Here is a 24,442-nt window from a genome sequence, read left to right as displayed (position 1 = left end):
GTGTTGGCAAAAGTAGACTTTGTTCCCTTGAAGATTGAATCCTACTTCAGGCAATGAATTACGGTTATTTTCATAGTTCTCAAATTAAGGGGTGATTTAGAGATTGTAGATCTATAATAATAAATGGGTGTACGGTATGATTTTGGAAATTGTTTAAATTAGATGCATGCTGAGAATTGAGAAAAAAATGAAGATGAGGGGTGATGGAAGTATGGAACGTAGGAGGAAGAAGAGGGGGGACAGATTGTGTGTGAAACAATTACTCTCAATTTTATTTTGAATGAATTTCATCCATTGATTAAATTCAACTGTAATTTCTTCATGCTTCACCGGTGAGGGACTTAATTGATCCCTCACCCTAGAATCCACCTTTTTTTAATATTATATATTCTGAAAAAAATAATTTTTTTTTAAAATTTAAATTTTTGTAAAAGAACAAGAAATTAGAATTTTTTTTCGAAAATTTTAAATTTATAACTTTTGAAAATATAATTGTCATTATTTTCGAAAAAATTTTAATATATAATTTTCAAATTAAAAAAAAAAATCTATTTTTCGAAAATTGAATTTTCACATGTTTTTTCAAATTTTTTAATTTTAACAGTTTTTATGTCAAAAAATTAAGTTTTTGAAAATTTTAATTTTCAAAGTTTTTTTTCAGATTTTATTTTTTGGAAAAGTATTTTCAGATTTTTTTCGAAATTATTTTATGATTTTTAAATTAAAAAAAATAATTTTCAGAATTTTTTCAATTACGTGGACTGCCACGGGCAAAAGTTGCACAGTCAGCAACTGCCACGTGGCAAATAACATGCCAAGTCAGACATGAAGTGGGGTCAGGGACCTTTTTCAAACAATTTTTTTTTTACAGAGATGTATTTCAAAGTTTTTTTTTACAGGGACGAAAATCAAAACTGGTTCAAATTACAGGGACGATTATCATATTTAACATACTAATAAACTTAGATGTGTAGAGTAAAATGAATGAGTAATCAAAAGCAAAGTAATTTCAAGCAACAACGACAAACAAACTTAGATCTGAGTGGGAAGCAACAACACAAGCATAACCAAAGCAATGAAGATAAGAATGAATGAAGGAAACAACACACTAATATTTGTTTACCTAGTTCGGACAAAATATCTTACATTTGAGTGAGAGAATCCATTATGAAATGTGCAATTCAAATACGTTACAAGAAATTAGCTTACAAACTCACAAAGAACATATCATAATTTCTACCTATTTTTCAAGTTACTTAGACTTCACAATGATTCCTAAGAGAAAACACCAAAAAAAAAATTTGATCGAGATCTCACTATCCAAGATATTTGCAAATACCTTAATCGCAATTTTTTATTGTTTGCATCCAAGGATGCCTTGTCTTGTAAGTCATTATTTTACATAAAAAACTACGATGACTTTGGATTAATTTCCACACAAATAAATGAATCCTTTTATAAATTATTCCAGGTTTTGGATGCAAAAACACAACGAGTTTATCTCAAATTTGCTTATGTCAAGCCAGACTAAATTGTTAAAAAATCACGTTGAAATTTAATTCTCGAACACTAATGTTTGTTTTATTGGATTTGAAATATTGACTTACATACACTACTTTAACGTGACAACGCCGAAGAAATCATATAATTTTGAGATGAAGACAATCTTTTTTAGCTAATAAAAAAACAAAAAGACTTGTAAAACACACAAAGAGGAGCTGTTTAAAGATTTTTTTGTTGAATAATAAATAGTTTTTAAAGCGTATGAAATTCGTCAATTTAGTCTCTATTGTTAAGATATTTTTTTATGTGAACCAGACATTCTTTACACGTAATTGTAAAGACTAATCGTTCGAGTTAAGTAGGTACGAATAGATGATAAAGTTTTCCCTCAAGAGATTTAACATTATTGCATTCTCAAAATTAGATTCAAACTTCAAGGTTAGATTCAAACTTCGACTTCTGATTACTAGAAAAAATTCCTCACCATCTCATCTAAGTGGCTTCAGGTGTCTATAATATTAAGATATTAAAGAGTAAATTGACAATTTTTCATACACATCAAGAACTAAAATGAAGTTGATGTTTGAGAGTAAATTGACAGATTTTCATATACATTTAAGAACTAAATTAAAGTTGATATTTGATAGTTAAACCACACATACAATCCACAATAACAGTAAAAAAAAATATATATATACTTGTCTAATATTTTAATATTATTTTTTAAAATTTTTTGTAGACTTTGGACAATAAGACCCTCCATATCGTTATACTCATTAAACCACATATCAGATATTAAACTGATAAGAACAAATATTACACTTAATTTTAGCAAAAGGCAAAGAAAGGTATGAGTTTAAAGATGAGTTTGCTTCTGGTTTTATATCTCAGGTCCACTCAGTTGCTTTCTTGAACTACCGATGTGGGACTTAATAGGCAGATGATATGTGGTTTGGAGCACCCACCCACCCACCAAGGAGAACTCATGTCAATAAAACATCTTACAGATTTGGAGAAGCTCTCCATACAAAATTGTTGGTCAATCGCTTGTTGAATGAAAAGGGAGAAATTAAGCAGAACACATATTCATTTTCTGCCAATTCCAAACACATTGTACTCAACTTGCATGAGTTGATTCCATTATTAAACCAATATTTAGAAGCAGGAAGTCATGCTTTCATTTCAATCTTCTACTACTCGGTTTCATTTTCCTTAAATCATGATTTTTTTAATATAAATGATTTGTTGAGGCCACTATAGAAACAAACTAAGGCCTCATGAATCAGCTCTCAAAATAAAATAGCTTAATTGGAATCGTACCTTTCTTAACCCAGAAACAAATATTGGTCCAAAAATTCAATGTTGTTATTATGTTCATAATCAGGGCATTAATGTCTTATGAGCTGCGAGTCTTATATATACAGACCACATATATCTTCACTTCAAAACAGAACAAATATTTACTTTCTACTTTCTTAGATATTAACATGTCTAGAAGTGTACAAAAAAAGAGGGATAATCCAACGTTAAGGACACAGTAGAACAACATGCACATCTAATAAGAGTGAGATAATGAGAGATTATTTTTGATGGAAAAGTCTTGAAGATTTTAAAATACTACATTGGAATGTGTTGATAATCTTGTCAAAATAATGATAATTTATATCGTATACAATGACAACTCCAAAGTTAACTATCATTACTAAATAACTAACTTTGGTAAGTTAGCGCCCGTCTTTCTGTAAGTGATAATCATAATAGTAGTAAAGTTGGTGGGATTGAATTGATTGAGGCTATTTTAGGGGTGTTTTGTTGAGAATGAATTTTGATGAAAAGTTGGTGGAATGGATCATTTCATGATGTGTGCGGAGTCGGTGAAATACAATACGTTGGTCAATTAGGAGTCGACAGAGGGACCTATAACATTAAGGATGGTATTAAGGTGAGGTCGTCTGTTATGTCCTTTATCATTAAGGAGGGAAGACTTCCATGGTGTTTGGATGTGTAAGGGTCAAGGGAGCTCCTACTTTCATCAAACTTTTATTTTTTTATGATTTTTTTTTATATGGATTTGAAGATGATGATGGGTGAAGATGATTAATATAAGCCGTATGGTTTAAAGATTGCAAATCAATTCTTATAAGGATCCAACCACAGTCAGGAAACGGAAAACAATGATAACAAACATAAGTTCAAGATATGTTAGACAAATTTTCTTAGTTCTGGAGGCGTTCCTTCCCATTGCGATTCATCTTTTTTGTTTTCTTCTTGGTAAAGCATACATAGGTCTTTTCTCTACGATTGCATTATTACTGTTACAACAATATATGAAACAGAACTATAGACGATGAAATTCCACCCCCATAGAATTTGCCAATACGAAACTACAGAGGCCATGAGGAGGAATGTATAAGATCTTCATCCTTTCACTTTGAGTACCTCCTATTTTAGCTAAATATGCACAGTAATTCTCTTTTCTAAGAACCAGCGAATGAATCACACTGCAGTCTATAGCAAACTTTCCCGAATACTCTTTCTCGGAATCAATCCCTACTGTTCGCAATGTAGCACAATTTTCATGGTGTCAAATCTAACATATGTTCACAGTAACAAGATGAAGCAAGTTTCTAAAACAGTCAGCAACGTCACACCTAACAAAAAGGTGAACAACTAATAATAACCCAAGAAAACTTGTTGAGGATGAAATGGTGATATGGGAATCAACTTTTTCTATTCTGTTGGGCTGTTTCAACATACTGCTCCGCGAGTTTCTTTACTTTCTCACCTTCCTTTACGAGGAAATTAGCATTCTTTGATTTGCAATGATGCTTCATAACCTTTTCAGTTGTTTTTGCAACAGCCCACCTGTACTGTTCAGCCGTGATCACACCACTCTTGCACAATGGCCTGATATGCTCCTTGATGTAGGCTTCTACCTGTACAAAAAAGACCAGCACTATTAAGGAACCATGGCAATTAGACAGATCAGCACAGAAACTGAATAGACACACACACACACCATTGCAGATTTAAAAGAAAACAAATGAATCATAATAGAAATTAAGAGTACAGTATGAAAAAACATTTTATGTTTCCATTGTCTATTTTACTTTTAATTACAAAATTGCCACCTTGTATATATTGTGTCCCGTTTTCAAATTTTTGTAAAGAAAACAACTATTCTTTTAATCGATTTCACAAATCTTAAATAATAGAAAACAAATGAATATTAAAAGCGAAAAATATAAAATAAAAACAAATAACATTTTCTTAAACCAAAAATATCCTAATTATCCAATATACCTTCTTCGCTACTTGATTTTCATTGTTTGACTTCTGGGCTGGGATGTCAGATCTCTCTTCCTTCCTTCTCTCTTCCTTCCTTTGAATATTTTCATCAGTCCCGGATGTATTAGGAGGTTTGCCAGTGATGATAGGGACAGACTCATTCCCTAATTCAGCACCATTTATTGCTTTGTCTAAGTCACGTTCTTCTTCCTTATGGCAATCATTATTCTCGCTTTGAGTTTCCATCTTGCCCTCTCCATGTAATGATTGTAATTCACCATCTGGAAACTTTTTTATAAGTGGTTCTTTATCAGGGCCGTATAAATCTTCAAATTCTGAATCAACTGGCTCGACAGCACCCTCACATAGTAGGAGTCCAGAAGAAACGGAAGGCTGGCCAATCTCTGCATTAATGGTAGAATCCTTCTGGACTGCATCTCTGTGACAGTTTGGTGAGCAAAAGGCAACTCCGGGCACTTCATTGTTTTCAGACCCCTTACAGTCTGCACTATCCAAAGCATTATTTGTTTTCTTCAAGCTCGTGGTGGAGAAAACGAGTTTCACTTTTGATTCACTTGGCTCTTCTTTTAGCTTTGGGATCTTTGTAACACTGGCACCTATGTAATCATCATCTTCCAAATCATACTCAAAATCACCATAAATATCCAGCTCGGGATGAGATTCTAGTTCAAGTATATCATCAGGCCCTGACACTTCCTTTTCATTACATATTTCATTGTTCTTACGGGGACTGCTTGGAGGTGAATCAGAAAACAAACCAGCATTTTTCAATGCTATTTGAACTGCAGGGTCAGTCAAAAGATCATCAGTATTTAGTACTGATTGATCAGTTTGCACTGGTGATGATGAGGTTGGTAGAGTTGTGTCTGTGTTTATGTTGGATTTTGTGTTATTTGTGCGATGCAATAACTCTTGTGAACAAAGATTCAGATAAACTAGCTTGCTTTTTGATCTATCAGCAACCTCCTTTTCAATATTAATAGCATCTGCAACAGCCAATTCTGTGTCTGCAGTTCTACGAATGATTGGCAGATTTGTGTTCTTCAATAAGCGTTCCGTCAGGCGGTACAGCTGTGTCTGTTTAACACATTAAAAGTAACAAATTCTTAAGAGAGCATAAATATGGAAAACATTCAAAATTTGTAAGTGTAACTCTACCTTTACTCTCTAGAAAAGGAAAGAAAAAAACTAATACTCTTTTTATGAGGAACTTCAGGCAACATAACTCATCAACTGATACCAACAATGGAACTGGGATTAAGCCAACAATGGAAAATTCAGTAGCAACCAGGTGTTAGTGGTTTGGTAACAGAATAGAACTAAAAAGTAAAAGCCAAGGCTGAGGGCTTTAGGGGGAGAGAGAGAGGAAAAGAACACTGGTGATTAATATATTTTTAACTTGTAGAGTATTATAACATGGAAATGATTTGAAGAATTTTTCTAAACCTTCCAAAATTATCCCCCAATACATTTTGAGTTCCCAAAATTAGGGTGATTTTATATTATGAAGAAAACGAATTCCCCATTCCAGTTGGGGGGTCCATCCTTTCTTACTTCTTCCTTTCCTCCTTCCTTTTTTTCCCAAGCCCTCCCTCCTTCTAAACCGTCAAGGACCCTAAATTAGTTCGCAGTCGGCAGAAAGGGATATCTATCCTAAGTATCCACCAAAAGGATAGAAGTTAGACATATTTTGCAACAAAAAAAGTGTTTGGCTATTTTCATCTCAAGTTTTCTTCTCCAACTATAACACATGTAACTTGAAATGGCAGAATTGCAAATTAAAGCTACAGCATACCTGCCTCACGGATACAGGAATTTTATTGTGGCGACAAGGTGCCAACACCGGTCTCATATCAGTTGGTAATTGGGCCTACCCACAATGGAGAAAAAATGAAAAGTTATAAATATCTGACACCAACAACAAAGGTAATAAAACAATTGCATAAAAAAATCAATCAGATAAACTACGTACAAGCAAAGGATAATTTCCCTTAAAAATTGCATCATCTTCCTGGCTTTCATTTGCTGTGTTCTTGCTTGCAACAGCTGTTTTCCTCGCCAGAACCTCCAAGGCCCATTTTCTTTTATCACCTTTCACAGAATCAGATTTAAGGCCAGAATCCTTTGTGCCAACTTTAGCACCAGCTGAAGAAGAAACTGATGCCCCTTCCGAGCGACTGCTTAATTGTACTTTACCAGCTGGACCACGTACAATCTTATCTACTTTTTTCTCAGATAAACATACTCTGGTCATTGATAAGAGATTATTTACCTCTGTTGCTTTAATAATCTTGTTATCAACAGATTGATTTGGTCCTTTTGCTGACGGATTATTTTGTTTAGTCTGCTCCGAGAAAGGTTTGACGTCCTCTTTCCGTGGGAAAACAGATGTATCTGCTATATACAATCTGGAAAGAATTGGATTCTTGGCCTGACATTCAGGAGCTCGCTCTGATTCTGGGTTCTCTGAACTTTTTCTTAGAAGATCAAGAACTGATTTTAAGGTTTCGACCTTTTCAGGCTTTGAAGCTCTCATGCAACGATATTTCCAAAACTCAATTTCACAATCCCTATCCCATGCACGCTTTCTTCTACCATTGGATGTCCCAAAAATTTTCCTTGTTAGATTTTCACGCACTTTTCCTTTCTGCAACATTGACTTCTTTGCCTTCAGAGCTGAAGGGGATAACTTATTTACAAGTTCAGTTTTAGGCCCTGTTATAGCAGCCCTAAAGGCTTCAAGAAGATTTTTATCAAAATGGTTTTCCTCAAAGTTTATAGAGGATTTGTTGCGGACAGCTTCTCTAATTTCTTTCCTTAGATTTTGGACTAGTGAGGATGATTCTCCATCATCAGAAACTCTCTTCATAATCTTTTTAACCCTCAACCCAGTCATGTTTTCTTTCTTTTCAGCTAACTTTTTACTAGCATTAGTGTCAGCAAGTCCCTTGGTAAGCCTACGGTTCGTCCCTTTAACTATATTCATTATATCTGATGCTGCAATCTCCTTTGTTGGAGAATGTTTTAAAACGGGACTTTTCTTAGCATTGTCAGAAAGTTGAGCATCCGAGTCATTAGCTCTAAACATCTGACTAACAGCTGCTCTGGTTTTCTTTTGTGAAGCTTCAACCGATAATTCGGGGTTGGCATCTTCATCCTCAACTTTTATACGAACTTGCTCATGACTGTAATATCAAGTAAAAAATTGGAGGAATGGATAATCAAAAGCAGTCTTAATTTTAACATAACAAATAGCAACCAACAAATTTATTTCAACAAAATATGGATTTAAAGATCTAAAATGATCGATGCAAGGTTCAGAAGGGTGACAGAAGTATTTCAACTTTTACACTGAGTACGAAGAATATCTAGGCACCAGTGCTTTTTTCCTTTTGTCTCGTGAGTTGTGAATACCATGAAAAATCAAGATTCAAAATACTCTTAAGGCGAGCATGGAGCTAAAACAAAGCCCCTATATATAAGAATTGGGTTTAGAACTCTTAGGCTTTAGAATAATATATGCATATACATTTCTGTGGAACAGCGCATTTGCCAGTAAATAAACAGATCCAAGTAGTGATTAGAAACTGGAATTAGTTGATATTGGTAACTGTTAAGAATAGGAAGTACTATGGATTTTTTTTTGGATTAAGGACAAATTAAATCCTAAAATAAAGTATGATTAATTGGAGGCTTGATTCTGAGTAACTGATTCCTGTTAATCAAGAGTTGATTGTGGGTTTTGTCAAAAAAAGAGTTGATTGCAGGGTGATTGATTAATAACTAATCAGATACCTTCAACCTTCTGTCTAGAATAAAAAAATTAGGCCTAAAGCAAAGTGTGCCTCAAACTATAAGCTTATTGCATTCAAATAGGCATGGCAATGCTAGACCGTGATGGAATTATAGACAAGGGGGAGCGGAGAGATTTGAGGTGTAATAACCTTCAATAAATGAGGAGGGCAGAAAGGAAGGGAAACCTATCAGAAACAAAAATGAAGGTGGGAGTGGGATAGGGGAGAGGATACCCAATTGATAAGTTAAATTTAAGCCTTTGGACAGGGAGGTTTGCAGACCCTCAAAATTCTCCAGTTTCAACCATTTATTTTATTGTTATGAAAGTGATTATAATCTCTGGCTTGCCCTACTTCTCATGTAATAAAATCCAACTCCTGTTGATTTTCTCTGCCTCTCTCCCCACAATCCTCTTTACAGTCACAACAACTAAGGAGCACAGCCATCTTAAAAAGATATTAGACTTAAATGAAATATTACCTGTAATCAAAATGCTTCCTCTTTCTACCAGCCACTCTGGCACTGTCATCACAAGCATTGATATCGAGTTTATCACCTGAGAACATTTTATTAATGACATTATAAGGTTATAAACTAATTCAAATGCTTCTAAACAACCAATATGATCCACTCGTGATTCCCACAGTCCAAGAGTGGTCTAAAAATAAAGAAAGCAACATGAACCATATTTCTCAGAATGGTGCATTACCTTCCAAAGGAAATTCTTCTGGAATCGAGCACGGGGGATCAGTTGCTTGATCTTTTGATTCGCTCTTGTCCACATTATCGACTATAAGTACATTAAGACTACGACAATCAGACTACCTCATAATTGTAGAGTGCACCCACAAAAAAAACTTAAATGATATGTTTTTGAAGCTAACAAAAAGGCAGGGTATGTAATACAGTTTACCAGTTAAAAAAGAGCCCACCGATAAACCAAGATGAAGACCCATATCAGATTCAATTTTGCATGGACTAGTTTTGGCATTGGACTCATCAGATAACTTCGTTCCATCAAAGCTACTCGGTTCACATCTTGTTCCATTATCACTTTCCTTTAAATCGCTATGCACGAAGGATTTAGAAGTTGGGTGTGATAATGAAAGCTCTAGTTCTTCTCCCTTCATAATCGGTGACACATTTGTCTTCTCTGTTGCCTGCAGCTGATTATTTGTGTCCGACATTAACTTACATGGCTCATTCAACAGATCCCCATCAACTTCAGGAGGCAATAGGCCTCTCTCACTTGTTTCTGGAATCCATTTGTTTCGGTCAACCATTGAGACAACCACAGCTGTCTCTCCTGTATCAGCAATGGACACAGACACTATTCCGGCATGACATTCACTGTTATTACTATCTGGGTTACATTCCAGGGAAGCCTCCTTTATTGAATTGCCATCTGTTTCTTTAGAAACTGCATCAGCCACACATCTAAAATAAACCCCAAATTAGAATAGTATAGGACAAAACAAGATACAATATACAGGCATCAGCAGACAATTTTTAAGCAATTAAATGAGATGAAGAGTGATTTACGTAATGAAGTTGTAAATGAAATTAACAAGAGTAAATGTGAATAACTAATTATCCTAATACGCGAGTAAGTCATTAATTTTGCTTATATTTTGATATGGGGAGAGTAATTCACATGCTCATGTTTCAATCAAAAGGAAGTTTACCTGGGAATTTTGTAGGTGACAATAATAAGATACAGGCTTATCAGTATGTTGTTTAACACAACATTCAGATAATTAAAACTTTTTTCCTTTCTTTTGATAGTTAACCACATATTAAATAGTTTCTTGTTTACTGTTTAGAATTATATATTATCATGTATAACCGGATTTTTTTTATATTAGAGACCCATACTGAAGGGAGAGCCTTGGCGCAACGGTAAAATTGTTGTCACGTGACTGAAAGGTCACGGGTTCAAGTCCTGGAAACAGCCTTTTGTGTAAAAAATGGGGCAAGGCTGCGTACAGTATACCAAAATGGTGGGACCCCTTCCCGAACCCTGTGTACGTGGGAGCTTTAGTGCATTGGGCTGCCCTTAGAACTACTCGTTCTTCTATTTCTGATTGATATTACCTTATTACTCTTTATTACCGGTGTATGATATAAATGTTGTGAGTGATCGATTAATTTTTTTTGCAAGATTTGTGCATAAAATGTTTGTAAAAAATTACAACGGTCGTTATAAAAGGAAGTAATTAGAAGCACAAAATACCCGACAGAACAACTGACAAATTCAACTTACCTTGGGCATAACCACGTACTTTCAGAAGTACCTTCAGTATCAAATCCCACACAAAAGGCGTGATACCTGTCAATTTGCAGGTAAAGCAACAATCAGAGGGTACTTCTTCAAAAATCCTTATGATAATTTCATTAACGGATTCCCTTGACACCCATAAAAATTGGTAACAAAAACACTTGCCCAAGCTCATTTCTACTATTTTATTAACACCAACTCTCTTACAGTTGTAATCTACTGTGTATTTAGAATGAGTTGGTCATTCAAGGTCGTCTTGACTATGCAAATACATGTCTGACTGTATCCATGACTTGCATCATATTTCTGATCCACCTTCTAGACTTAACTGTCCATCTATTAGTGTTTACTACAAACTTATGATCAAGGTAATCTGCAAGTTTTGTGATAAGCTGAGAAATGCAAAACAAAATTCTGCCAAATGGCTCTTGTGGATGAGCTCTAACAATTTCATAGATATATAAGGCAATAAATTTTACCCAATCAACTCAAAGACATATTGAATCAAAAAAGATTTTACAAACTTCCTAAACTAATCAATCCACTTGTTCTTACCATAGATCGCATGAGTCGCAAGCAATCGATGTATCAAGACCAGAATCTTCTTCAACACTTGCAAATCCATTTCGAATTTTGCAGCCGTCACCATCCAAGCAAGTAACTGCCTACAAAATGATGAAATGCCTAGGGATTAGTGTTATGCGTTAATTTTGAAAAAGAGAATTAAGAGTATTGACCTGAACAAAGTCAAGTGCTGCAAGGAAGTTAGAGAAGTGTTAAGTAACTGAGTTAAAAGAATTAGGAAAATAGTTGCGTGTGGTGCACCCAACGAAAAGGTACATGTCAATATGTAGTTATAGTATCAATAGTACAAATAACTGTTTAGGGGTCAGTCGTATACAGTGAAAGATTTTTTCATTGGTAAATATGTGTTCTTTATTTTTTATATTTACCTTTTAACCCTCTTCAGTCTCCCCATTACCTCTTGCCATGTAAATATACTAAAACAATAAGCATATTACAATAGATAAAACCATATCAATTAGGACACGTATTTTTCGCATCAGATTCATATTTGTTATATGGTCAGATATCCGATATGTATTTGCACACAACTATAAACTTCCTGCATGACTCGGGAAAGAGTGCGTGAAATATGACTCTGAAAAGAGTATTAACATTGAGAAAACACAAGAAATAAACTTATGATATGAATCAAAAGATCTCTGCATATAAAATATGCACTCATCCAAAAACACAAAATCCTGGAATCTAGGTTGCAACAATCTGAACTAACCAGATGTCAACATTCTTTGCTTAGTACTAGTATTCTAAAGTTGTATTTTTACATATAAAAAAAATTACATTTTCATCAATGTAGTAAGAGGGAAATGACAGATTGTTATTCTTCCCGTCAATCGACCAGTCATCATCTCTGCAATCATGAAGGAAAGAAGTTAAAAGGTTATATTTTTCCCCCACAGAAACATGACAAAACTGTAAAGCATTAATCAAAATTAAATGATAAAACTCTAAACTATTTTTCTTTTAATTGAGTAAGTTGGTACTATTAAGAAAGATCTAGAGATTAGATAGAACATTATATGGCGTAATATGATCCATGTAGCCGACACCACTTACTGGGGGTTGTTGTTGATACAGTCTAGAAATAAATAAGTGTGCAAATTTCTCAAATTCATGACTTTCAACTTAAACACAAGTTCTGGAAATACCATGTGTAATATATGAGGATAAATAAATACTAAAAATTTGGTGGTCTTTCATACACACAAAATGGTGGTAACTTACCTGAAGAATGAGCCATCTTCAACTTTATTGCTCCCTATGGTATCGTATACCTTCACAATTATGAGTTGGATACAATTAGCCATGCACCCAATTTGAATAGTATTTACAAGATACTAAATGAATAAATGGCATAGAAGTTTGACCATAATACTAATCAAAACAACAAAATACATGGTCCATAACAGAATAAATAACACGGGCAAATTCAATTGTAACCTGAAGAGTTATATTAAATCAATGAAGATAAAAGCAGCATTCCGCAAATTTATATGACTCACTGGAACACAAGTGATCAACTGAAACTCATTCTGGCAAAGTGGGCAGAGATTAGTGATGGTAGCCCAGTTGTCAATACATACAAAGCAGAACCTATGAAACAAATGAAGCATCCAAAAAATATCATATTCATATTTCAACAAGCACACTGAAACATGAAGGAAAGAAAATTAACATATTGAGTTGAATAAAAAGGGGGTGAAATAGAAGAAATACCAGTGCTGACAGCAATCTAATACTCCCCTGTCAATAACCATATCCATACATATTCCACATGTTTCACCTTCAACATCCAAATTATCCTGTTACGAGTTACACAACATTAATCTTAAGAATGCTTATTGCTTACATATTATTTGAATAAGCCATAAACAGCAATGAATAAGGGTTTAAGAAGTGAAAATTAATATGAATTAAGAAAGAGAGAGCAATAAGAGGAAGTTACATTGTCGTTGGCATCATCAAATGAATCTTGTGAGAGTGTGAGCATATCGTTCGTCTCGAAATCTGATTCCATTGAGAATCGCGTTATCTAATACACGATTTCGCTGAAACGAATTCTATCGATTCGAAGAACGGCAAAGTAATTTAGGAACCAAAATTGTTTATAGTTATTCAATTTGTGAAACTGGAAGGGTTTTGATGAAACCGAGGCACGGAAATTCGAAGACCAAAACAAGCAAAAAAAGAAAGAAAGAAAAAAAAAAAGATTATTTGGACAATCAGGCATTCTCGGAGTTTAAATTTTTTTAGTTAGGATTAAACATTTTTATGAAATAAAGGTGCTTATTGCATATTATTAATAATCAAAGTTCCAATATAATTTGGTGTATGAAAATAAACAACGGGATTGGCTACAAATGTGGTCTCTCCTGCAAGAGTATGAGCAATCACATTTGCTTGTCTCCTAGCAAACTCCACCCGAGAGTTGTTGAACTTGGAAGAGAGAAGAACCGGGAAGCCATTATAATATTACCTAATTCAGAGATGTCTTCCCTACCTGAGTAAATGCCAACTTTCGTGGTTTTGGAATCAACTTCAAAGTCGATATTGTCGAGTTGCATGTCGCTAACCCATTGCAAGGCGTGATAGAGACCCAAAGCCTCGCCAATATCAACGAAGTAAACACCAACAAAGCTGATTGTTTTGGCCAGTACAAACACACCACCTTCATCTCGAATACAAATACCAATGTCGGTTTTGTTATGATGGTTTGAAAACACGGCGTCAATATTACATTTCATTTGACCTTGCGCAGGAGGCTGCCAACGAACCTGAACAGTAGTCGTGACAGTAGGAGTTACGTGAGCAGCTGTTGTAATATGATTAGCAGTAGGCGCAGCTTGCACGTTGGAACATGGAACATTCGCGAGCTTCCAATCTTCTAACATGGACCTAGCTCTTTCAACCACCGTTGCACAAGTTTATGTTTTGTCTTCCCACACTTTGACATTCCTATGCTTCCAAATACTCCAAAAAATTGTAGCCATCCTTTAAGAAAGTGTGGTAGATAAAGAATGCAAAAAGGAGAAAATAACTTCAATAGCCGAAGGAGATGTTGCTACTACATTCTGAATTTCATGCCATATACCTGTCATAGACCAAACCTGAACAGCAAAAGGACATTTGGAAAAAATGTGAGCTAAATCTTCATGATTAGAATCACAGCTAACACATTGGGTCGAATATTGAACGCCTTTATCAAGAAGTCGAACACGGGTTGGTAGGCAGCCTCGTCACATCCGCCATATCAAATTCTTAACCTTTGACGGAGATTTGAGCTTCCAAATTCCCGACCAATACCCCGGACGATGAAGATGTAATAAGTCCGCTAACTCAGTAACACACAACCGGTAAGCACTACGCACCAAATAACGACCATTCTTTTCAACTTTCCAAATCATCTTATCATGATGAACCTGCTCAAATAGAGGCGTGTTGAGAATTTTAAAAGCTAAATCCTCACTGAAGACTTGACGCACAATAGGTTCATTCCAACTTTTAACATAAGAATCCAAAAGACAATTTATCGAGGCATTACGAACAAAATGAGCTCCTAGAATATTACCGTCAATACGCTCACCATTATTTAGCCAAGGTTCATCAAGAATAGGAATACGAGTACCAAAACCAATACTTCGTTACTTGTTAGGTATTGAGGTAGCCCAATCCAAGGATGGTATTGTAATTTCACAAAAGAAATATGCTATGAATATTATAGAAGAAACATGTCTATTGAATGTCAAGCCAATTGATATTCACATGGATCCAAATGTCAGACTTCAACCTAATAAAGGGGAGCCTCTATCAGATTCAATAAGATATAAGAATTTGGTTGGAAAAATTGAATTATCTCACAATTACTCGTCCAAACATTTCCTTTGCAGTTAGTGTGGTAAGCCAATTTTTAATTCTCCTTGTCAAGAAAACACAAATACTTTAATTCGGATTCTTAAATACATCGAAGGTGCTCCAAAAACAGGCCACATTTACGAGGATAAACAACATACTTAGATGCTGATTGGGCAAGTTCATCCATTGATAGACAATCTATTTTTGGATACTGTGTATTTGTTGGCGGAAACCTGATATTCTGGAAGGGTAAGAAACAAAATGTAACTGCAAGATCAAGCGTAGAGGTCGAATATAGGGTCATGACACTAGTAACATGTGAGCTCATTTGGTTGAAACAGTTACTTAAGGAACTTCAATTCGAGGAAGCACATTCAACGACGTTATATGTGATAGTCAATCTGCGTTGCATATTGCCTCAAATCTTGTAACGCTCCAATATTTTATATACATATTTTTTTTTAAATTATTTTCTTAACTTGTCACTTAGTTGTTCAACAATTTATTTTATAAGCGAGAAACTTCACAACATCTTGGCATTCCTTACTTTGGTTTATTAATTGAATTTGATTCCATCTATTTCATTTTTATTAATCAATTTGGTATGACAAAATAAATAATCATTCTTTACATAATTTAGTTTATTCTAATTCTAATCATTTAATGGTGCATTTTTATTTTTAATTTATTTTAAAGTTCATTTTGTGTTATATTAATTATTGTATTAATTAGTTTGCAATTGTGACTTGGTCATTTAAATTAAAACTACACGTTTTCCTCCTAATTATTTGGCTTAGTAGCTGTACTTGTGAGAAATAATGGCAACATTAGGAAGCATGAAATTAGTCAACGTGTGTAAATTTGTGTCCTCTCTCTATGCCACTTTGTTTATTTTGTTCCTAAAACCAAGCCACACATTAACCACCTATCTGAATTCTCTCATAGGTATTTTTCCTTCCACTAGTTTAAATTACACGAGCCTTTCCCCTCCAATTCCATTGCATCAGTTTTGTCCCTTAACTGCACAGGTGTGTTATACGAGCCATTTCATATAATCCCTTGCATCAATTTTCTTCCTTTATTCAAGCACCCAACCATTATTACTTCTCCTAATAGCTTTAAGTTGTAACCCCATCCATACATTCTGGTACGACTTATATATTATTAGAATAACATAATTTTAGTATATAGATATTAGTCTCGCACATGCCATGTATCACTTTTAGAAGAAAAGAATAATAAACCCTCTCAATTCTCTATCCCTCTAATGGTCACCTAAGATTTCATATGTCGATAACTACATCCACCGCTTTATAGCCTTCAACACATTTGAGAAGATGTTTTTGTGGTTTTCCTGGTCGATTGAATTTGAGTTTGCGGAGTGAAGAATGATGCGTATAAATTTAGAGGTTATTCGGTAGGGGTTCTAGTCTTGACCATGTTTAAATGAGAATGATAGATTATGATGTTGAATTTGATACGCTTCTTGATTTAATGGATGAGTGAAAAGATTTATTGTGTTTTATTATTTTTCTTGTAGTTGTTAATTATAAGAATTGGTGAGTTGCAATTTTGTTAGAGCATGTGATTTGATGAATATAATTTTTTATTTGTGAAATGAGAAATGTTGTTAAATTAAAGTGATTTGTGTTATGTATGTGGTTTAGTGTTTGTGTTAAAGTTTAGTGATTATAAAGTTTTAGTGATAATGTAAAATTAAAAAATTATATCGTCAAGAGTCCGAAAAGTTTGTAATTTATAGAAAAGTGCATAACATGCATATCATTGTATTTGATGGATCTTTAAGTGCCAAATGGGGCCATTATAATTATTTCAATGGATTTCTAAGTGCCAAATGGGGCGATTATTATTATTTCAATGGATTTATAAGTGTCAAATGGGGCGATTATAATTATATGCCAAATGAGGCGATTCAATGGATTTTTAAGTGCCAAATGGGGCGATTATTATTATATGCCAAATGGGACGATTAAAACTATTATGCCAATTGGGGCGATATCCGGATCATGGTCTGTTTGCATTTCATGCATTTGCATCATCAACATTGAGTCTTTGGTCTTGTGTTTGTTCTTATAAGCATATTTTAGAGTGACAAATATTTTAAACTAAAAAGAAATTATTATAGCACAATTCCTTGATGATGGTTGTATATTCTTATTTGATGTTGTAATTTATTATCGATTTTATTTCATGGGTGTTGAAGACTAACCCTTACAACTAACATTTTAGGTACCAAAGGAGATATGATGTGTGCTTGATATTTTCCTTAAGTGTGTCCGCGGGGAAACAAATTTGGGTTTTCTGAATTGTAATTAAATTAGTTTAATTAATTTTTGTTATGTTCTAGTTAGGAAGAAACAAAATAGTCTTGTCTTAAAAAAAAAAAAATTAGACGTAATGTCTTAGGTTTAAAATCCGGGACGTTACAAATCTAGTCTTTCATGCGAGGACCAAACATATTGAGATAGAGTGTTACTTTGTCAATTCAAATTATGGGTTGACGAATGTTTTATTTCATTTAACAAATAAAAAAAGCAACTATTTGTTAGAATTTAACCTTTTGAGTTAAATATCACATCGAACACTTTAATCTATTCGCAGGGCCGTTCATGTGAAATAAGAGGTTCGGTTCTATTGTTAAAATAGGCCCCAGTAAATCAAAACGCAATTCTTTTTGTGTAGATAAGCTTCATTAAAAAATCAGAATCAAAAGAACTTTTAAACATGAAACAAAACAAAATAAAATTAAGTGAAAGATAGGTGAAATTTACCTAACGGTGTCATTTGGAATGTCACTCCTACTCGTAGAAAAGGGGAAAACGAATAGTTTATGCGGAAAAAAATAATTATTATTATGATTCTTTCAATGTTATAGCTTTTCAAATTGATTGATTAAGTTATTATACAAATTGATGATAGTTTGATAGCAAAAAAATTTATGTTCAGAAAGTAGAATTAGAGTCTAAAAAGAACTCGTGTACTTAAGAAAAAAAGAGTAACATGTAATTTTTTAATTTAAGTGGGGTCAATATTATAATTTTTTACAAATAAAAAATGATAAATGGTAAAAAGAATCGTTGCTTCAGTGAACATTTTAAATTTTAGAGTGTCACATGGAAGATTCTAATGGAAGAAAAGAAACATCAAAGGAGACACACTTTGTTATATTAACAAGACTGCCGTGCTCTATGATGGAAGAACTATTTATAAAGTTTTAACAAACACCGACCAATAATATTCTACGATAATCAACACATTCAAGTACCTTTGTCTAAACTTCTAAAAGCAAAAGTACCTTGGCCTAAAAGGCAAAAGCAAAAGCACCTTGGTCTAAATAATAAATCATACAGGATATTACATAACTTTTTCTTTTGGACGCAACAATTAGTAAGAATTAATACTTTCAATGTTATAATCACTTTTTTACATATTCTTTTTTATAAACATGTGCAGGGGTGTAAATACACAATTATAATGGAGTCACTAGATGATCCACGCACGCAGGGGTGTAAATCGCCACTAATAAAACACGATCCACGCATATGAATCAAGTTTTTGCTTTGTTGCATTGTTCCACCTATTTTTAGAGTATATATTATTATATAATTAATGAAGAGAATGACGAATTTGATAATATATATTTTTAAAATACAATAAAGTGATTTTTTTGTTGCAATAATGCATTATTGTTGTGGCAAGTTTGTTTTCTTTCGTCAGCTTTATAAAAAAAAGACTTAATTGCACTTTTGATCCCTATTTTTTAAGAAGTTGCGATTTTAGTCCCTTAACTAATTAAAATACAAAACAGCCCTCTATGTATTGAATCTTTGACATTTTTGGCCCCTTAGACCAATTTTGACTCAGTCAACGCTGACGTGGCACTTCAAAGCCACCACGTGTGCATTGTTTTAATTAAAAAAAAACACATATAAATTAAAGAATTAAATAAATGAAAAAAAAACAACAAATAATTTAAAAAAAAAAAGAAAGAAAAAAAAAGGAAGGAAATCGTGTTCTAAAATCTGATTCTCCCTCTTCTTCCTGTCATCTCTCTCTAAAACACTGGTTCTCTCTCCAAAACCCTTTGTTCCAAAATCTTAAAGCTTTATCACCACCATGGATTTGCTCTGATTGAATCTCTCGTATTCGAATTGTGACCAGAAACACGAGGAAGTAAAGTGGCATTCTGATTTTTCAAAAACACAGGTAAACTAGTTGTAGCATTCATGAAAGTTGATGAGGAAATATAAATAGAAACTATCATTATACTTTTAATAATGTAAACAGTATACGATTGTTCTGATTTTTTAGGAGATCATCAAATTGATAATAGAGGGAGTTCCTACTCATGCATTCAAGGTAACATGTAAGAGTTATTGTGTCTTGGATTAGGAGTTTTAAAACACTTTTTAACTGATTCAAGAATAGATATTCATACTATTAAAGATTATTAATATATTCTTGCATTATTCATGCTGACACTGATAATATTGCATTTATAACTGCAAATTAACAAATAATTGAGCAGTTTATAATAAATATACATATAGGAAACGACAGAGTAAGGGAGAAAAAAAAGAATTTATATGATAAATATATCAGGCTATTGGATTGTTAGGGAACAATAGAGGTGCAATTCTTATTCAATTTATGTATAAGCAACATGCAACTAATATAGCTGCCTTATTTTGTGCCCTTTATATATGTCAAAGTGCATCTGATATGCTCCTTTTTCTTTTGATAAAAACGATACTTTCGTTTCGTTCAATAGAATATTATTTCATTATCGTGCTTGCATTGAGCTACTCATCCTTTTTCCATGCTTCTATCAATGGAGCAGGTTCTTAAATCAGTGTTTTAGAGAGAGATGAGAGGAAGAAGAGCTAGAATCAGATTTTGGAACACAATTTCCTTCATTTTTTATTTTATTTTTAATTATTTGTTTTTTTCATTTATTTAATTATTTAATTTATATGTGGTTTTATTTATTTATTTTTAATTAAAACAATGCACACGTGGCGGCTTTGAAGTGCCACGTTAGCGTTGACCGAGTCAAAATTGATTTAGGGGGTCAAAACTGCCAAAGATCCAATACATAGGGGGCTGTTATGTATTTTAATTAGTTAGGGGGCCAAAACTGCAAAAGGTCCAATACATAAGGGGCTGTTTTGTATTTTAATTAGTTAGGGGTCCAAAATTACAACTTTTTAAAATATAGGAGGCCAAAAATGTAATTAAGCCTAAAAAAAAATGAACAGTTTGGTTGTGTAAGGTGTATGTCTGTTTGAAAATTTGGTTTCAATTAATTATAAAGTGGACACAGTCACACACATAATAGTGCACATGTCCTACTTCTTTCTCCCTCTGAATATCGATCTGTGTGCATTTGAAGGACACCACCAACTTCTCATTTCTGTAAGTGATCTTTAATTTACACATCCATGTAACGTTCCATTTTCATTCACTAATAACATAAGATTATATGTTTCTACTAGTTGCATAATTTATTCTTCAATATATTTTAATCAGTAGTACATGGATCATCTTATAATCATATACAACACATCAATCCTTCATTAATCAGATTTGACTTTCATTCCTAAATACTAACCATTCATAAACATATAATTGATATTTTGCAACCAGGTTAAAAAGAAACTGATCTTTTGTATTTTACTATTTTCAAGAATTCAGTAGTGAGGAGTTGACTTTAAACAATCTTGTTTAGGTTTTTATATATGATTAAATGGTTAATGAGTATTGGTTTTTGGTTATACTTGTTCCAATTGTGTTAGGAAGCACTCTTTGAATTGAACTGATTCTAATTCTATACAATGAGCTGTTTTTGCTTGATGAAAGGCAAACCAAAAACTAAGCAAGAACAATCCTCCATTCTTGCCTTGGAGACATCATGTAAGTACAAAAGTCAACATCTTTCTATATTTTTGTTATTTAGAACTACATAAGAAGAACGAACACAAATACATAGACGCCGATAATAATTTAAAAAAATTGACACAATTGAATGTAATCATACATTTCTGTATCATGTTAGTGTCTGACACCAGACACATCTTCAATCTAAAGTATGGTTTCTACAGACATATTTGAAATCAATTGAATCTCGCTTCTCAAAACTTTGAGTGGATGATTGTTAGAATTACTTTTTCATTGTTAGAAAACATTTGCTCAAACCAAACAGGCTCATATAGAGAAATACTAGCAACACACATTTTAACACTCTTTTTTATTGGTTAAAATTTACATGGGACCCACCAAATTTATATGAGACCCATATGATTTGGTGGGACCCATGTGAATGTTAACCAATCAAAGAGAGTGTGTTGAAGTGTGTGTTAAAATGTGCGTTGCTAGCATTTCTCGATTCATATATGATCACGGCTGCTATAGCCAGGGGCGGTTCTATGGCCCGGCGACCCCGGGCACTCGCCCGGGCTCCGGGCCAATTTTTTTGCAATTTCTTGTGTAAATCCCTATGAATTTCTTATATAAACCCCTATAAATTGGACAATTTCTTTACATTTTTTATTATTTGCTTGCAATTTCTTATGTACACCCTATAAATGTGTTGCAAATTTTTTTTTGCCCGGGCTTTACAATATTCCTGGCTCCGCCAGTGGCTATAGCTCTATACATGTCAGATTTCTTGTGGTTTTAACTCTGAATTGGAATGATCTTTACCATTTGACAGTTACTGTGAATGAGGTTGAGGCTTTACTTGACTTGTTTAAGAAACTAAGTAGTTCAATTATTGATGATGGCTGCATTCACAAGGTAAATTTATTTTAGTGCTAGTAGTACAAATCAAACTACTAAAGACTGATTCCAAATATTTTCCTCTATATGAACTGATATTGCATTTTTTTGACATTACCGCAACTTGTTTATTTTTCTAACTGTCATCATGCTTGAGTAGTATCATTTTATAAAACATTAGGTATATGTGCTAAATTCTTCAAGACAATTTATTTGCAGGAGGAGTTCCAACTCGCACTTTTCAGAAATAAGAGCAAGCAGAATCTACTTGCAAGCAGGGTACATTATACATACTCTGAGTTGGTCATTTATTTATTTATATTCAGCTAATGAATCCTCATACATGGATGATATTCATGGTTTTAAATGAAATTTTATAGTGGATTTGTATTTCTTTATTAACTTTAGGCTAACATAATCATTTTACTATACATGATATGATGTTGCAAGCTAAGAAAACTGAATGCAGGTATTTGATATGTTTGATATTAAGCGTAACGGAGTAATTGAATTTGGAGAATTTGTTCGCTCACTAAGCATTTTTCATCCAAAGACATCTGAAGAGAAGAAAATTGAATGTATGATATTAATCGTGTAACAGAAAAGTTAAACATTCAGTCATTTCTATGAGAGCTTGACAGTGCCATTTTATTTGTTCTTACAGTTGCATTTAAACTGTTTGACCTTGGGAAGACCGGATACATTGAGCATAGCGAGGTGAGTATCCTTTAACCTTTCCATTGTTCATCATTTTCACTTAAGGATTGAGTAATGCAGCTTTGACAAAATCACATGGCAGTAGAATTAAATTTGTTGACAATTTATATTAATTTACCCTTTAGAAGATAGAGTGCGGGTTTGGATTCACGGTGAATTTGGCAAACTCACGTTGATTTTGGTGAAACTTTAAAGTTTAGTTTTCGTTAAAATTGCTGTGATTCTGCCAATGCTACCCCCAAACCAAACCTGCACAGAATCAATTTATGTCTTCATCATAGTATTTATTATATGTTTCAGGTAAAGATTGACATAATTAAGGATATGTTAGTAAAGAAATAAATAATGCAGTTGAAAATGCTCCTATAAAAAGTGACATTAAAATCTCTAAATGGTCTTATATTTAAGGACAGAGGAAGTAGTTGTTTTTTGAGTGAATGCTCCTTCTCATGTAACTTTAGTAGTTATAGACTATAGTTACATTTATGCATTTCATTCTAACTTCTTGAGTGTCTTATGAACCTTTTTTGTACATAATGGCACATTAAAGTTGAAGGAGATGGTCTTGGCTACTTTGACTGAATCAGAAGTTACAGTTACAGAAGATATTGTTGAATCCATTGTGGAAAAGGTTCTTAACCATATGAAACCATACATTTATCCTCCTTCAATTTCTATAGTTTCCTCAATTTAATTCTTATCTCTTATACTTCCTGGCCTGATCTTTTTTAGACAATGGAGGAGGTTGACTCAAAAGGAGATGGGAAGATTGATATGGAAGAGTGGAAAGAGTATGCAGCAAAGAATCCTTCTCTTCTTAAGATCATGACTCTGCCATATCTAAAGTAGGTTTCCTTTCGAATCAATGAAACTTAATCTTTATATAATGTGCATCTCATTACTTTCCTTTTGAGTAAATCATCGATTTAATCATTGAAATTGTAAGTTGGTTAATCTGAGTCTTTGAAATTAACTAAAATTTAACATGATTCTTACATTGAGGTTTTTGGACCACATAATATTAGCATAATTTCGGAGACTAAATTGATCAACTCATAAGTTCTCAAGTGGCAAAGGAGTTTCAACTTCATTGTTATTATTATATTTGGAATACATGATTTTCTCCATTCTAATCTTTTACTGTTAAATTATATTCACAAAATCAAAACTCAAATTAATGTTATGCCTGTCAGGGATATAACTATGGCCTTTCCCAGTTTTGTTTTGCACACCGAGGTGGAAGATTAGCAACAAACAATTGAAGATCAATGCACTAGAAGGATTAAAATTTGCAGCTATAGAATAGAATGCATTGTAATTGTATATAATGAGTTGAAAGCAAAATCAACCACTTCAATATGTACGCTTGCTTAGGCTTAGGCAATTATAAGTTGCCTTTGCCTACCTAACATTAATGGATTCACTTAATTGTATGCATGATATATATGTACTGAACCCAGTTAAGAAAAGTTGAAATGCCAATGAATGAACAAAAGAACTACATAAATATAAAAAAAAAAATTGTTTGGAAATTGTAGATTGATTTTAGACCAACAAGCATAGATTTATTTGCATCAGCATAGTATGATTTTATTTATTGGAACA

General features: G+C 33.3%; 3 protein-coding genes and 1 pseudogene across 5 annotated transcripts; 1 reads left to right on the top strand and 3 right to left on the bottom strand.

Annotated features, from left to right (window-relative positions):
* Positions 1–2,238: 2,238 nt before the first annotated feature.
* On the bottom strand, positions 2,239–2,355 carry LOC112417646 (uncharacterized; annotated as a pseudogene).
* A 1,335-nt stretch (positions 2,356–3,690) lies between these two features.
* On the bottom strand, positions 3,691–13,686 carry LOC25502204 (uncharacterized protein At4g10930). Its single transcript, XM_013591762.3, has 14 exons — positions 13,416–13,686; positions 13,187–13,272; positions 12,973–13,063; positions 12,695–12,744; positions 12,251–12,320; positions 11,441–11,550; positions 10,871–10,936; positions 9,521–10,044; positions 9,317–9,397; positions 9,088–9,163; positions 6,785–7,997; positions 6,608–6,682; positions 4,807–5,889; positions 3,691–4,439 (listed from the first exon to the last, which is right to left on the bottom strand). Exons 1-14 carry the CDS (start codon positions 13,485–13,487, stop codon positions 4,224–4,226), a joined length of 3,813 nt encoding a protein of 1,270 aa, XP_013447216.1. The 5' UTR covers positions 13,488–13,686; the 3' UTR covers positions 3,691–4,223.
* Positions 13,687–13,860: 174 nt separating this feature from the next.
* Positions 13,861–14,361, bottom strand: LOC25502203 (uncharacterized). Its single transcript, XM_024773144.1, has one exon. It carries the CDS (start codon positions 14,359–14,361, stop codon positions 13,861–13,863), a length of 501 nt encoding a protein of 166 aa, XP_024628912.1.
* Positions 14,362–20,661: 6,300 nt separating this feature from the next.
* Positions 20,662–24,358, top strand: LOC25502202 (calcineurin B-like protein 8). Of its 3 annotated transcripts, none has more exons than XM_013591760.3 (9): positions 20,662–20,758; positions 21,139–21,256; positions 22,056–22,138; positions 22,340–22,399; positions 22,590–22,698; positions 22,785–22,837; positions 23,388–23,468; positions 23,570–23,682; positions 24,031–24,358. In XM_013591760.3, the coding sequence occupies exons 2-9, from the start codon at positions 21,178–21,180 to the stop codon at positions 24,083–24,085; spliced, it is 633 nt and encodes a 210-aa protein (XP_013447214.1). In that variant the 5' UTR covers positions 20,662–20,758; positions 21,139–21,177; the 3' UTR covers positions 24,086–24,358. The 3 variants fall into 3 exon arrangements, with proteins under 3 accessions (XP_013447214.1, XP_024627552.1, XP_039685591.1); XM_024771784.2 differs by having other exon boundaries at positions 20,668–20,758; positions 21,143–21,256; XM_039829657.1 differs by having other exon boundaries at positions 20,702–20,759; positions 21,125–21,256.
* The last annotated feature ends 84 nt before the right edge of the window (positions 24,359–24,442 follow it).

Source organism: Medicago truncatula, chromosome 8 (genome assembly GCF_003473485.1).
Source record: "Medicago truncatula cultivar Jemalong A17 chromosome 8, MtrunA17r5.0-ANR, whole genome shotgun sequence".
NCBI classification, from domain to species: domain Eukaryota; kingdom Viridiplantae; phylum Streptophyta; class Magnoliopsida; order Fabales; family Fabaceae; genus Medicago; species Medicago truncatula.
Note: the sequence above shows the minus strand (reverse complement) of the source record. Positions and strands in the feature narration are given on the sequence as shown.